General features: G+C 46.6%; 2 protein-coding genes across 7 annotated transcripts; one reads left to right on the top strand and one right to left on the bottom strand.

Annotated features, from left to right (window-relative positions):
* Window positions 1-693: 693 nt before the first annotated feature.
* LOC128461944 (protein NLRC3) lies at window positions 694-14,775 on the bottom strand. Of its 6 annotated transcripts, none has more exons than XM_053447155.1 (8): window positions 14,474-14,771; window positions 7,700-7,811; window positions 6,926-7,078; window positions 6,706-6,825; window positions 6,036-6,250; window positions 4,020-5,820; window positions 3,117-3,290; window positions 710-3,005 (listed from the first exon to the last, which is right to left on the bottom strand). In XM_053447155.1, the coding sequence occupies exons 3-8, from the start codon at window positions 7,054-7,056 to the stop codon at window positions 2,924-2,926; spliced, it is 2,523 nt and encodes an 840-aa protein (XP_053303130.1). In that variant the 5' UTR covers window positions 7,057-7,078; window positions 7,700-7,811; window positions 14,474-14,771; the 3' UTR covers window positions 710-2,923. The 6 variants fall into 6 exon arrangements, with proteins under 6 accessions (XP_053303156.1, XP_053303130.1, XP_053303139.1 ...); XM_053447146.1 differs by lacking the exon at window positions 14,474-14,771 and adding an exon at window positions 7,924-7,970 and having other exon boundaries at window positions 714-3,005; window positions 6,926-7,063; XM_053447139.1 differs by having other exon boundaries at window positions 715-3,005; window positions 6,926-7,063; window positions 14,474-14,768.
* LOC128461781 (uncharacterized) lies at window positions 7,989-14,320 on the top strand. Its single transcript, XM_053446895.1, has 2 exons — window positions 7,989-13,879; window positions 14,130-14,320. Exon 1 carries the CDS (start codon window positions 9,088-9,090, stop codon window positions 13,708-13,710), a length of 4,623 nt encoding a protein of 1,540 aa, XP_053302870.1. The 5' UTR covers window positions 7,989-9,087; the 3' UTR covers window positions 13,711-13,879; window positions 14,130-14,320.
* Window positions 14,776-14,842: the final 67 nt, after the last annotated feature.

Below are 14,842 nucleotides of genomic sequence, written 5' to 3'. Positions count from 1 at the left end.
GAATAGCCACACCGCAGTGGCGTGGAACACATAACAGGCTCACTAGGTAACAGGCTCACTAGCCAGCAGGCATGCGCCTATGGAGAATAGCCACACCGCAGTGGCATGGAACACATAACAGGCTCACTAGGTAGCATATTCTCCAGCAGGCATGCGCCTATGGAGAATAGCCACACCGCAGTGGCGTGGAACACATAAACAGGCTCACTAGGTAGCATATTCTCCAGCAGGCATGCGCCTATGGAGAATAGCCACACCGCAGTGGCGTGGAACACATAACAGGCTCACTAGGTAGCATATTCTCCAGCAGGCATGCGCCTATGGAGAATAGCCACACCGCAGTGGCGTGGAACACATAACAGGCTCACTAGGTAGCATATTCTCCAGCAGGCATGCGCCTATGGAGAATAGCCACACCGCAGTGGCGTGGAACACATAACAGGCTCACTAGGTAGCATATTCTCCAGCAGGCATGCGCCTATGGAGAATAGCCACACCGCAGTGGCGTGGAACACATAACAGGCTCACTAGGTAGCATATTCTCCAGCAGGCATGCGCCTATGGAGAATAGCCACACCGCAGTGGCGTGGAACACATAACAGGCTCACTAGGTAGCATATTCTCCAGCAGGCATGCGCCTATGGAGAATAGCCACACCGCAGTGGCGTGGAACACATAACAGGCTCACTAGGTAGCATATTCTCCTGCAGGCATGCGCCTATGGAGAATAGCCACACCGCAGTGGCATGGAACACATAACAGGCTCACTAGGTAGCATATTCTCAAGCAGGCATGCGCTTATGGAGAAATGGCCACACCGCGGCGGTGAATGGCGCACACATACCGATTCATCCGTCAGGCTCCGAATTTGTGCAGTGTTGGGGGGTTACAGTATTAGCTCATCACTCCCATCATTCCTGTGTTAGCATATGGGGAGTGATTAAGTTGGAGCCTAGACACCAAACACAAACATGTTCTATTGTGAATAATAAATATCTTAATAAATAAGATAAATAATCAAACGTGAGTAGTCTGACGGAAATGGAGCGAAGCCAGCGAGCTAGTTCTGGCAGGCAAATCGAGCTGCGCTGCTTCAGTCATGTGCCATACATCAGGTGACATAAATCATGTGACATATATCAGGTGACATACTTCACTTGCCACAACCAGCCACAGCACTCATCCACTGCATTAGGCGGTCTATTTAAGCAGAGGGAAATCCCATCTGTCCAACCATACCCGAGCGTCTTGACCCCATGGTATTCATCCAATTCCTACAGAGCAGTGAATAGATCAAGAACCAATAACCTTATCATGTGTCAATGCTGCTACAATAGAAAATCTATGAATCCTCAATGATGACAGGTAAGACTGTCATTTACCTTGGCTTTATATTTCCTTATTACTGAATTGTTGTCAAGGTGAGTCAGAGTATACGATAACGGAAGCAGTCTAATAGGAAATCTGACAAGGACGCTCATTTAATCCTCTACATGACCTTATCCTCTCTAGTCTTAGAATAACACATGTTCACAACAAGTCTGATAGATCTTGTCGAGACTTCTGAATTATCATTGCTAAGAATAAATACTGCTTTCTGTTCTTTCTTCTCTATGATCAAACGCTTGCATCCCTCTTCAACCCATCTGACGACACCCTTGCCTACCAACAATGGTTGAAAATGCATGCCGAGATCTCCTCAAAGCTTCGCCATCCCTGCCAGAGCTGAGGCCTAACACCTGAGGCCTAACACCTGGATGCTGTCCCCGCACTCACTAAGATGTGGCACCGCTATGACTGCAACACTCCATCATCAATGCTACTCATGCTATGTTGGACACCACAAGAAGGAATATTGACTCTCAAACATCATCTGCAGCCTTGATGTTTTAATATGTAATCTCCGCTGCACAAATCCTTTGTTGCATGTCAGATCTCGGGATCCATCACGTCTCCGCATCCGGGGTAGTCACAGGCATGTTTCGGCGCGCCTTCATCCCCTCAAATGGTGACGATACAATGCAAACGATGCCAAGGGATTCATTGCACCCTTGCCGTGGCATACATCTGTTCCTGTCCATCCTGGGAGAGGGATCCCTCACATGTGGCTCTCTCTGAGGTTTCTACATTTTCCCCTGTTTATGGGGGTTTTTTGGTAGTTTTTCCTTACTCTTGTCGAGGGTTAAGGACAGGATGTCGCATTTGTTAAGCCCGATGAAACGAATCATGTTTTGAATATTGGCGATACAAACAAAACATGTGAGTGAATAATTTCTATGTGCTTTGCAGACTGATTCTTTTATTGCATTTCAGGTGGTTTGCTGGGCTTAAAGGGGAAATTCCGATGCATATGTTGCCAAGTTCACTATATTCCCGTATATGGAACCTCACCAGGTAGTATATTCCCCCGCAGACAATTTGGCTACATCGAATGACCACACCACGGCGGTAAATGGCTCACATAACAGGTTCACTAGTTAGCATATTCTCCTGCAGGCTAATGCCCCTACGGAGAATGGCCACACCGCGGCGGTGAATGGCGCACACATAGCAGATACCGATCCATACGTCAGGCTCCGACTATGTGCAGTGTTGGGGGTTTACAAGTATTTGCTCATCACTCCCATCATTACTGTGTAATCATATGGGGGAGTGATTAAGTTGGAGCCTAGACGCCAAACACTAAATCTGTTGTAATAAATATATTACATGATCAAACGTGAGTTGTCTGAAAGAAATATGGCGACGCCTGCGAGCTAGTTCTGGCAGGCAACTCGAGCGGCGCTGCGCCAATCAGGTGTCATACATCATGTGACATACCTTAATACACACCCACCTTATCAGGTGGTCTATTTAACCAGAGAGACATTTCCCATCAACCCCTCTTGCTCGCACTGCTGCTGCAGTATTGCTACCTGTTGTTTCAGTCCCTCCACCACCCCAGCATCCACCTGTAGGCCCAGCATCCACCTGTAGGCTCCAACGGGGGACGCCAAACACTAAATCTGTTGTAATAAATATATTACATGATCAAACGTGAGTTGTCTGACAGAATTTAAATAAATAATGACTGAACAAGAAAGAAAAGATTGAAAAGTGAAGAAGGATTTAAGAACCTCAGAGTCTCCAGTCGACAGTTTGGACTCTCCAGTCCAGAACACAGCAACTTCACTCCTGAATCCTTCAGCTCGTTTTCACACAGATCAAGTTCTATCAGATGTGAGGGGTCCGACTTCAGAGCTGAGGCCACAACTTCACAGTGAGTCTCTGAGAGTCCACAACCACGAAGACTGTAATTTAAGAAAATATAAAATGTGTTAGAATTAGGGGGACTCATACAGCACTGGTTGGTGTTGTTGTACAAACGCAGGGTGGTAATTCTAGTTTGACAAGAAAGAAGAATAAACAATATATCCTGCTTCTTCAGTTGAAATGAACAGTCAGTGATTCTCATCCAAAACACTTATTCAGTGATTATCTCCTCACACTGTGCTAGCTGTTTGCTCAAATATATTTATACAGAAGATACAATAATCTTCCTTGCACCTCACATGGTTGTATGTCTGAACCCTCAAACTCCAGCACAGTGATCACATTGGATTTCACTCCCCACAACTGATCTAGTTGTTCTGTATGTACATGATAACAATGAGAATGTGTATGTATACATAATAATAATAACTTTACTACACACACATATTGACACACGCACACACACACACACACACACACACACAGGCCAGTAGCCACTTTTCCTTGAGCCAATCTCTACACTAAATGTCTCCAATCAACCTAACTCCGATCTACATGTCTATGGGTTTGTGGAGGAACCTGCAGAACCCAGAGAAAACACTGCAGACACCAGGAGGACCTCCTCCTCACAGAAAGGCTGCACTAACAGTGATGACCACTGCAACACCATGCTGCCCAAAACAATGAGAATTATTTAACACTGAGTGTATTTGAAGAACGACTCATCTACACCGATTGAACATGTTATTGATCATGTCTGGACTCACAGAGCCTTCCTGCAGTTCCTCACAGCTGGGATCAGTCTCAGTCGACCCTGGTCTGATGTGCTGAACTTCCACAGGTCCAACTCATCCAGAACCTCCTCTGACATCTGCATCATGTAGGCCAGAGCTGAGCAGTGGATCTCAGAGAGTTTCTCCTTTGATTCATTCCCTGACTTCAGGAACTGTTGCATCTGCTGATGAACTGAGTGGTCGTTCATCTCTGTCAGACAGTGGAAGATGTTGATGCTTCTGTCAGGAGAAATGTTATCAGTATTCATCTCCTTCAGGTTGTTGATGACTCTCTGGATGATCTCTGGATTGTTCTCTGTCCGACCCAGCAGGTCTCCTAAGACTCTCTGGTTGGACTCCAGACTGAGGCCATGAAGGAAGCGAACAAACAGGTCCAGATGACCATTTGTACTGGTGAGGGATTTCTCCATGGTTCTCCTCAGGAGGAAATCCAGGGAGGAGGTTCTCCTTGTGTTACTATATGTTCCAAAGAAGTTGTTGAGTTCTTCTGTGCTCCTCTTGGTGTAACAGTGGAACATGTAGACTGCAGCCAGAAACTCCTGAATGCTCAGATGAACAAAGCAGTAGACTGATTTCTGGAAGATCACACACTCTCTTCTGAAGATCTCAGTACAAACTCCTGAATACACTGAGGCCTCTGTGACATTAAGACCACACCGCTCCAGGTCTTCTTGATAGAACATGATGTTTCCTTCCTCCAGATGTTTAAGTGCCAGCCTCCCCAGCTTCAGAAGAACGTCCCTGTCAGCCTCCGTCAGCTGCTGTGGAGTCGTCTCATGTCCCTCACCGTACTTGTTGTTCTTCCTCTTTGTCTGAACCAGCAGGAAGTATGAGTACAGGTCAGTCAGGGTCTTGGGCAGCTCTCCTCTCTGGTCTGTGGTGAGCATGTGCTCCAGAACTGTAGCACTGATCCAGCAGAAGACTGGGATTTGACACATGATGTGGAGGCTCCTGGACGTCTTGATGTGTGAGAGGATTCTGCTGAACAGCTCTTCATCACTGAATCTCCTCCTGAAGTACTCGTCCTTCTGGGCCTCAGTGAAGCCTCGTACTTCTGTGACCCTGTCAACACATGCAGGAGGGATCTGATTGGCCGCCGCAGGTCTGGAGGTTATCCAGATGAGAGCCGAGGGAAGCAGATTCCCATGGATGAGGTTTGTCAGCAGCACGTTGACTGATGACCTCTGTGTGACCTCAGACACAAGCTCCCTGTGGTTGAACTCCAGAGAAGGTCTGCTTTCATCCAGGCCGTCAAAGATGAACAAAGGTTTACAGACAGCGAGCGTCTCTGCCGTGAGCTTCTGTAACGCTGGATGGAAAACATGGAGCAGCGTGAGGAGACTGTGCTGCTGGTCCTTCACCAGGTTCAGCTCCCTGAACGAAAGCACAGTCAGCAGACCCACATCCTGGTTTTCTAAACCCTCTGCCCAGTCCAGAGTGAACTTCTTCACCGAGAAGGTTTTTCCAACGCCAGCGACGCCGTTGGTCAAGACGACTCTGATGCTGTTCTGCTGGTCAGTGGAGGCTTTAAAGATGTCGTGGCACTTGATGGGAGTGTCGTGGAGGATCTTCCTCTTGGAAGTCGTCTCAAGCTGCCTCACCTCATGTTGAGTATTAACCTCTTCACTCTGTCCCTCTGTGATGTAGAGCTCAGTGTAGATCCTGTTGAGGAGGGTTCTACTTCCTGTTTCACCAGTTCCTTCAGTCACATGTTCACATGTCCTCCTCACACTGAGCTTATGTTCATTTAAAACCTCCTGTAGACCACGATCTGCTGAAAGACAAGAAACAATGTGAGAGACAGAGAATCTGAGAATCTGCTGATGGTTTTCATCAGATCTGAAAAACTACAGAAAATAAAAGCTTTTAAACTTTGAGCTTTTGTAACGATGTTAAATCTTGATGCTGTATGAAGGAACAAAATAAAACAAGATGTGCTGATGTCAGGAGTGAAGACATCAGCAGACACATGTACAGTGCTGCTCTGACCGGTTGTATGAGCTCCAGCTCCTGTTCTGGATATTTTTCCACACTGGGGACAGGAGGAGTCTCCTGAAGAACCAGACTGGTCCCAGTATGAGGTGATGCACTGTCTGCAGAACCAGTGTCCACAGCTGGTGGAGACTGGATCCTTCAGGACGTCCTGACACGAAGCACAGCAGGACGACTGCTCCTCCTCAGAAACATGACTCCTCTTCCTCTTTCTGTGAAGACATTTCCTGGTAACTCACATGTCACAGTCACAGGTTGTCATTACTTCTGTCAAGGAGGTTTTGTTTCCCCCCGTATGTTTCTGTGCTGGTTGGTTTGTTAGTGGGATTACAAAAAAATGACAGATTACCAGTAAACTTGGTGGAAGGTTGTAGTCTGTGAACCAGATCAGAGGGGGGTGGGGGGGGGTCTCTTTCACAGACATGTTCAGAGGACTGATGTTTACCAGTGTGTGGAATGTGGTGCAGATCCAAATCAAAATGAGTCTCTAGTGAATTTCAAAGTGGTTTCATAAGGAGCGTGTTGGTTCTTGGTGGAGGTCTGAGCTCTTTGAGTGATTCTGAGAGATTAGTCACCAACTTCAATGAAGCTGTGTCCTAATGCAGGGGCCACACTAGAGGAAACTAGATCCTCTTCAGAGCAGGTCACAGTAGAAACAGTCTCTTACTCTGTGTGTGAGGGTCCAGGTTCATTACTGAAAAAAGGAGGAGGTTCTTTGGACCAGTCACTCTTCAGAGACAGACAGCTTGACCCTGGAGACTCTGCTCTCAGTCTGTGGTCCTGACCTCTGCAAAAACAAACATGTTTTTTTCCAGAACACATCATTCACTGGTTCATTCTCTGAGGATTCAGTTTGGAGGTTCACACGTTTGTAGCAGGTCTCTTACTTTGTGTGTGAGGGTCCAGGTTCATTACTGAAGTTTGGAGGTTCTCCAATGGACCAGTCACTCTTCAGAGACACACAGCTGAACACTGGAGACTCTGCTCTGTCCTCCTCTTCCTCCTCATAACCACTCATCTTCAGTCTGAGAGGAAAAACACTGACACAGTATTATCCCACTCATTGATTTTATCTGTATTGTTTTCATAGTGAAACAGAACCCTTTGAGGACAGGGTGGAGAGGAGATTAACAGAAGAAGGGTACCAGGATGGAGTAGAGGCAGCATTTACAGTACGTATCAGAGTATGCAGGAGGTATACTATTGTACAAGTACAATAATAAAGTTCCCGTTCATGTAATATTGGTTTATGTCATTTGTAAATCCACAAACGTTGAATAAAAAAGTATTTTTTCAACTTGAGCATTTCCTAATCTCCACTGAAACCAATCAACTACATTAAAGTGAATTAATACAAGCTTGTAAAAGTTCATGTGTCCTTCCACCCCCTGCCAGTAAGAGAAGGAAACTCAACATCTAGTGCTCGTGTTGACGTCATAAAGGCTGGAAATGAATTACAGAGCTTTATAGACAGTAACACTGATATCACATCACTCAGCAGCTTGAAGCAGCACTCTGTAGCTCCACTCAATTCTGAGGGTTTGTGCCCAAATGAAGGTCAAACACAAGCTCTTCAAGTTTATATTTCCTTTAAAACTCACACGAAACCAGCATAGAGTTAAAAGCTATTTGTACATATATACGTATGTGTGTGTGTGTACCTGGCTCTAAAGGTCGAAGTTTCTCACACCTCAGCCAGTGAGTCCAGAGCTTTACTGGGATCCACAGTGAAGACTCTCGACTGGTTGGTGACCAATGCTGTAACATATAATTCTGAAAACACGTTCTGTTATTAAACACTTGATGAACAGATGTGTTGAAGATAAAATGTGAAACTGTGAGTTAACTCTGTTAATTAGTCATTTGAAGGCTCTTTGTTCCAGACCTGCTGGTCACTTCTGTGTCTGGGATCCGATCACATGAATCTACGTCTGTCACCAGGTGTTGTGACGACCCCTCCCTTTACTGCTAGCATCATGCAGCTGATTACTTCCTGCAGGAGTTGGCAGAAAGGGAGGGTCGTTAGGGCAAGGTGCTCACACCTGGCTAGGCCTCTACCCAAGGTGATATAAGCCAGCCTGGTCTCATTGTCTCTCTCTCTCTCCTAGGCTCCACGCCGCTACAGGTTCTTGGTTCTTGGTTCTTTTTGGCGTCTTCCTTGTACACTCAACAGGAGCACACACATCTCACTCATCCATACACTACATTCACCACTGATGCCACTACTCTCCACACCTCATGCTTTTTGTACATATAATTGTTCAAGTTATAATAAAACCTTTTCATTTAGCACTTTCAATCCTGACTCGTCTCCCCTCCTTGTCACATATGTTGAGCCAGTTTGTGACAAGTGGGGGCTCGTCCGGGATACAGTATTAGGATTAAAATAGCTTAAATTTGGTCTGTACTGGTAAATTGGCCCGGTTTAGGTTGGTGTGTGCTTCCTCCTCTTGCAGACAATGGTTTTTGGTTTGCTTTGTTGGAGTGTACACTACTTGTTGTTGGACATAGCTGACTGTGCGTTGGTTAGTCATCAACTGTTCTGGGAGGGGAAATGTCAGGTTGTTGTCAGTGCTGGTTATTTCTTGTAGGAAATTAAGGAGAGGTATTTGGTCCATTTCTGTTTGTGGTGAAGGTGATTGGATTTGACTGGGGCTTTGCGTTTAGCCCTATCTGGGGTATGTTGGTATCTGTTGGAGCAGGAGTTTCTACCCCCTGTTAGGTTTGGTAGCGGGTTCCTCTAGGGGACTCGTGGTGATCACTTTAGGTGGCGGCGAAGGTGGGTAGAGCTATTAGCTCGGGAGCACCTCTAGGGTTGGGAGAGGGTTGCCAGTCCTCTGGTGGCCTTCTTCTCACCACTGGTTTCGCGTGCATAAGTACCCCCCACCATTAACTGCACGAAGACTAGGATAAGTTAGTTAGCTAGTTTTAATGGTTGTAGTTAATATCAGTAAAGGGGGGAGGCTCCTGTTCACCTGTTACCTCAGGTTTGGGTTTTCTGCGTGTCTCAGTCAAGGTTTGTAACTTGTTAGGCTGATTGTTTTTGAGGATGGCTTCCCTTGTGGAGAGTTTCATCCAGGATCCTTCACAGGCTTTGCTGGACCAGTGCACTAAAGATCAACTTCTTAGGATAGCAGAGCACTATGAAGTTGACATTTCAGATATAAAGTTAAAGGAGAGTGTGAAGACCTGCTTAAGGGATGGTCTGTTTGAGGCTGGAGTTTTGTGCAGGCAGTCTGTAAGCAGTCCAGTGACCAGTGTAGTGCCTAATCCTGGAGCTCTAACATTTGAACAACAGAAGGAGTTGCTGCAGTTGCAGTTAAAACAGCAGTTAGAGTTGGAGAGGTTGAAATGTGAAAAGGAAGTAGAGTTGGAAACTATAAAGCATAAAACTGAGTGTGCCAAGTTGGAAATGCAACAGCATCAACTACAGCTGGTAAGAGAGGGTAAACTTTCAGATATGGGGAGAGTGGATAGTTTTGAGGCCTCAGGGGGCAAGTCTTCCCAGTGTGACCTGGTTAATAATCTCCGCCTGCTTCCCAGGTTTAGTGAGTCTGATCCAGATTCATTTTTTTCTCTGTTTGAGAGGATAGCAGATGCTCGAGACTGGCCAGACGCAGACAGAACGATGCTGTTACAGTGTGTTCTGACTGGAAAGGCCCAGGAGGCTTACTCTGCTTTAAGTGTATCAGAAAGTAAGGTTTATGACACAGTGAAGGCAGCAGTGTTAAAAGCTTATGAACTTGTGCCAGAGGCATATCGCCAGCGTTTCAGATCTGGGAAGAGGCGGGATAATCAGACCTACACTGAATTGGCCCGTGATTTGACTTCCCAGTTTAACCGCTGGTGTGCAGCATCTGAAGTTGTTGCATTTGATGATCTCTGCAACCTGGTGGTACTGGAACAACTTAAGAACTCTGTACCTGAGCGGGTGGCTACCTACATTACTGAACATAAGGTAAAAACCCCGAGAGATGCTGCAGTCTTGGCTGATGAGTATGTTCTAACACACAGAAGTTTCTGGGACACAACGGGAGCAGCTGGTCATAGAAATGACACTTATTCTAGGCCAGTAAAGATAAAAACAGCTAACGAGGCAGATCGGCAAAAGTTTACTCAGGGTGGGCGGAGTTCAGTAGTAAATTCTGACACCTGTAGGTACTGTCAGGCAAGGGGGCACTGGAAAAAGGAGTGTCCAGTGCTGAAAGCCAGGAGGTCCTCTGGTCGGGTGAAACCTGCTGTTATGGCTGCTCCAGTTATAACATCTGAGAGCAGGGCGTTAGGTCAAGTGCAGGCTTGTACTAAGCCGGTAGCTCCTCAGGATGACTACTCTGCTTTCATTTCGGATGGGTGGGTCTCTTTGGTAGGAGGTGGGGTGCAGGTTCCCATTAAAATCCTAAGAGATACTGGAGCACTAGATTCTTTCATTCTTGAGTCTGTGTTACCATTTTCATCCAGGACTGATACTGGTGGATGTGTAATCACACTGGGGATGGGTATGGTTCCATTCTCGGTCCCATTGCATCGGTTGGTTCTAAATTGTGGTCTTGTTCAGGGGGAGGTGTCAGTGGGTGTTCGTCCCCAGTTACCTATTGGGGGTTTGCATATGATTTTGGGGAATGATTTGGCTGGTGACAAGGTGTGGGCCGATGGTCAGCCTAATGTAGTGCAGCCCCCTACATTCCCCACTGTAGTAGAGCCCTCTGTGACACCACTGCACTTGGGTGACATTTTCCCAGCCTGTGCCGTCACTCGTGCTGCCAGTCGTGATGCTCAGAGGATGGGGGAGCCAGAGTGGTTGGAGTTGCCAGATTCTTTGCTGGTTGACCAGTCAGCGGGTTCTCAGGCCGAGCTAGTGGCAGAACAGAAGGCTGATTCCTCTTTAATGGAGCTGTTTGACCAAGTTGTGCCAGCATCAGAGGTGAGGGATACTGCCCAGTGCTATTTCCTCCTAAATGGGCTATTGGTTCGGAAGTGGCTGTCACATGGTGATGCATCTGTAGGAGAGCCAATCTTCCAAGTTGTTGTCCCTACAAACTGTCGCAATAAAGTGCTCCAGACGTCACATGGTGACGTGGCAGGTCATCTTGGCGTCCGTAAAACTTACCACCGTATATTGCAGCATTTCTTCTGGCCACGCTTAAAGAGAGATGTTGCTCTTTTCGTTAAGACGTGTCATACCTGTCAGATCACTGGCAAGCCAAATCAGGTTGTTAAACCTGCTCCTCTACAGCCAATCCCCGCCATTGGACAGCCATTTGAGCATTTGATTATTGATTGTGTGGGGCCCCTACCTCGGTCCAAATCTGGACACACATATTTGCTGACTGTAATGTGTCAGGTTACCAGGTATCCTGCTGCTTACCCACTTCGCAGCATTACAGCCAAAGCCGTGGTTGGAGCGTTGACTCAGTTCATTTCAGTATTTGGCATCCCTAAAGTCATACAGTCTGACCAAGGTTCTAACTTCACATCCCATCTGTTTGCTCAGGTGCTTAAACAATTACACATCAAGCATAACAAATCAACAGCCTACCATGCGCAAAGTCAGGGTGCGCTTGAACGTTTCCACCAAACGTTGAAATCACTGTTGCGAGCTTATTGTACAGAACTGTCGGGTGACTGGGGGGGTGGGCTGCCCTGGTTGCTGTTAGCAGCTCGCGAAGTTATCCAGGAAAGTACTGGATTCAGCCCGAATGAACTGGTGTTTGGCCATAAAGTGCGTGGCCCACTTGCAGTTTTGCAAGATGGTTGTTTGCCAGAGGATCCACCTCCAAATCTTAAGGATTATGTTAGTGGTTTCAGATTGAAACTGTACAGGGCAGGTGAGCTGGCTAAGCAAAAGCTGCAGAAGTCACAGGGCAAGATGAAGCAACGATATGACCAACGGGCTGAGGCTCGCCAGTTTAACCCAGGTGACCGTGTACTTACTCTTCTGCCTCTGGTAGATTCCCCTTTTCAAGCTAAGTACAGTGGTCCTTTCTCTGTGGTGCGTCAAGTCTCTGATCTAAACTATTTGATTGAAACTCCTGGCCGTAGAAAATCTACAAGGTTGTGTCATGTAAACCTCCTGAAGCCATATCACACTAGTGAGTCTGTGTCTCCACTGCCGAAGAGCTCTCCAGCCAAGCCAATGTTGGTCTCTGGCCCTGTTTTGACCTCTTCCATGTCTGAACTAGTGGTAGTTGAGGAGGAAGGGTTGGATATTGCTCCAGATGATGGGTTGTTGCGGGGCCGGTTGAAAAATTCAGAGACGTTACAAGATCTAAATATCCTTGTCGGGCACTTAAATGTGGTTAAACGTGATGAATTGATTAAACTAATTAACAGCTATCTATCACTGTTTTCTGATACCCCAACCCAAACGCACTTAATTGAGCATGACATAGATGTTGGAGTTGCTGAGCCCATCAAGCAGCGTTTTTATCGTGTGTCAGATGAAAAAAGGAGACAGTTGGATGCTGAAGTACAGTACATGCTGGATAATGATATTGCTGAGCCTTGTTCATCAAACTGGGCCTCCCCATGCCTCCTAGTAAAAAAGGCAGATGCTAGTTTGAGGCCCTGCACTGACTATCGTAAGGTGAACAGTATCACTAAACCTGATCTGTATCCACTTCCTCGTATGGAAGATTGTATTGATATGGTAGGTTCAGCCACATTTGTGAGCAAATTTGATCTTCTCAAAGGGTACTGGCAAGTCCCACTCACCAAAAGGGCAAGGGATATTTCAGCCTTCATAACTCCTTCTGGCTTGTATTCGTACACTGTTATGCCATTTGGTTTGAGGAATGCTCCTGCAACATTTCAACGGCTAATGAATCGGGTTGTTTCAGGGCTTACAGGTTGTGCAGTATACCTAGATGATGTTGTGGTGTATTCTGACACCTGGGAAGAACATGTACAGCGTATAGGTGCTCTCTTTGACAGGTTGGTCTGGGCCAACTTGACAGTAAATCTGGCCAAGTGTGAGTTTGCCAGAGCCACTGTGACCTATCTTGGGAAGGTGGTGGGTCAAGGCCAGGTTCGACCTGTGGAGGCCAAGGTCATGGCAGTGCAAAAGTTTCCCCCCCCTACCACCAAGAAAGAGCTGATGCGTTTCCTAGGGTTGGTAGGCTACTACCGCAGTTTTTGCAAGAACTTTTCATCTGTGGTTGCACCCTTGACCGACCTCTTGAAAGCTAAAGCTGAATATATTTGGTCTTCAATGTGTCAAAATGCATTTGACAGTGTAAAAGCCTTGTTGTGTTCAGCCCCAGTGCTGGCAGCGCCACGATTTGATCAGCCCTTTAAACTTCATGTAGATGCCAGCAATGTGGGTGTTGGGGCCGTCCTGTTGCAGGAGAATGCGGAGGGTGTAGAGTGTCCTGTGAGCTTCTTCTCAAGAAAATTTAACAAGCATCAATACAACTATTCAGTGATTGAGAAGGAGGCTTTGGCACTTGTTTGGGCTCTGCAGCATTTTGATGTCTATGTCGGCTCAGGGTTATCTCCGCTGACTGTCTTCACTGACCATAACCCCCTCACCTTCTTGAAGTCACTGCAAAATCCTAATCAGAGGCTAATGAGGTGGGCGCTGTTCCTGCAGCCATATAACCTAGACATCCGACACATTAAGGGGACTGACAATGTAATGGCAGATGCCCTGTCTCGGGCACCTGTGGACCCTTAGTCTATTTGTTCATGCTGTCTCTCATTTCCATGTTCTCCTCTGCTCATCTCTCGGCTCTTCATTCCCTTAAAATGCTCCTTTGGTACCAAGGCTGCTGGGTTGGTGAGGATGGAGGGATGTGCTGGAGGATGCAGCCTGGGGGGAGTGCAGTACTGACTGTCAGTTATTGGTAACGTATGAACCATGACAGATTGGAACATATTGACACTTATTTGATGTATAACACGAGGTGGAACCTCGTTCTTATGGAGGGGGGTGTGACGACCCCTCCCTTTACTGCTAGCATCATGCAGCTGATTACTTCCTGCAGGAGTTGGCAGAAAGGGAGGGTCGTTAGGGCAAGGTGCTCACACCTGGCTAGGCCTCTACCCAAGGTGATATAAGCCAGCCTGGTCTCATTGTCTCTCTCTCTCTCCTAGGCTCCACGCCGCTACAGGTTCTTGGTTCTTGGTTCTTTTTGGCGTCTTCCTTGTACACTCAACAGGAGCACACACATCTCACTCATCCATACACTACATTCACCACTGATGCCACTACTCTCCACACCTCATGCTTTTTGTACATATAATTGTTCAAGTTATAATAAAACCTTTTCATTTAGCACTTTCAATCCTGACTCGTCTCCCCTCCTTGTCACATATGTTGAGCCAGTTTGTGACAGTGTGAACTGACAAACTTAGAGTGGTGTGATCAGCAGACGGATGTTAACAGCAGGTGTGAGAGTGAGACAGTGAAACTTTCAGAAAGTTGTGTTCACACTCACCTGCTCACTTTCCTTCCTTCTGCTAATCCACGTAAAAATGGAATCTGACCGCTCCCTGTTCTAATGCTCCTCCTCCCTGTTTAAACAGTTCACTCTTGAAAACAACAAGTTCAAAGTCCAGTTCATACCCATGAAGATGAACTGGTTCACAGTTCATGTTTATTGTTGAGGTTCGATAACAAACTTAGGATCATGTATTTGGTGAGTAATGGACGGTGTGGGCTGTGAGCGTCTCCTGGGACTGAGCCGTACAATGTGATTCATCATGATGTTGAAATGAGCCTCATAAACTCTGGAATCAAACAAACACTCAGTTCCTTCATGTGCTGTGTGATCAGCAGATGGATGTTAACACAAGGTGTGACACCA

Source organism: Pleuronectes platessa, chromosome 2 (assembly GCF_947347685.1).
Source record: "Pleuronectes platessa chromosome 2, fPlePla1.1, whole genome shotgun sequence".
NCBI classification, from domain to species: Eukaryota; Metazoa; Chordata; class Actinopteri; order Pleuronectiformes; family Pleuronectidae; genus Pleuronectes; species Pleuronectes platessa.
This window is presented reverse-complemented; position numbering and strand designations above follow the sequence as displayed.

Bases quoted from the DNA above. Each gene is read 5' to 3' on its own strand.
- LOC128461781 (XM_053446895.1), top strand. From the start codon at position 9,088: ATGGCTTCCCTTGTGGAGAGTTTCATCCAGGATCCTTCACAGGCTTTG.
- LOC128461944 (XM_053447155.1), bottom strand. From the start codon at position 7,056: ATGAGTGGTTATGAGGAGGAAGAGGAGGACAGAGCAGAGTCTCCAGTG. The intron at 5,821-6,035 runs GTCAGAGCAGCA...CTTGTCTTTCAG, and splicing joins AGCTGGAGCTCATACAACCG to CAGATCGTGGTCTACAGGAG. The intron at 3,291-4,019 runs GTGAGTCCAGAC...CTTAAATTACAG, and splicing joins AGGAACTGCAGGAAGGCTCT to TCTTCGTGGTTGTGGACTCT.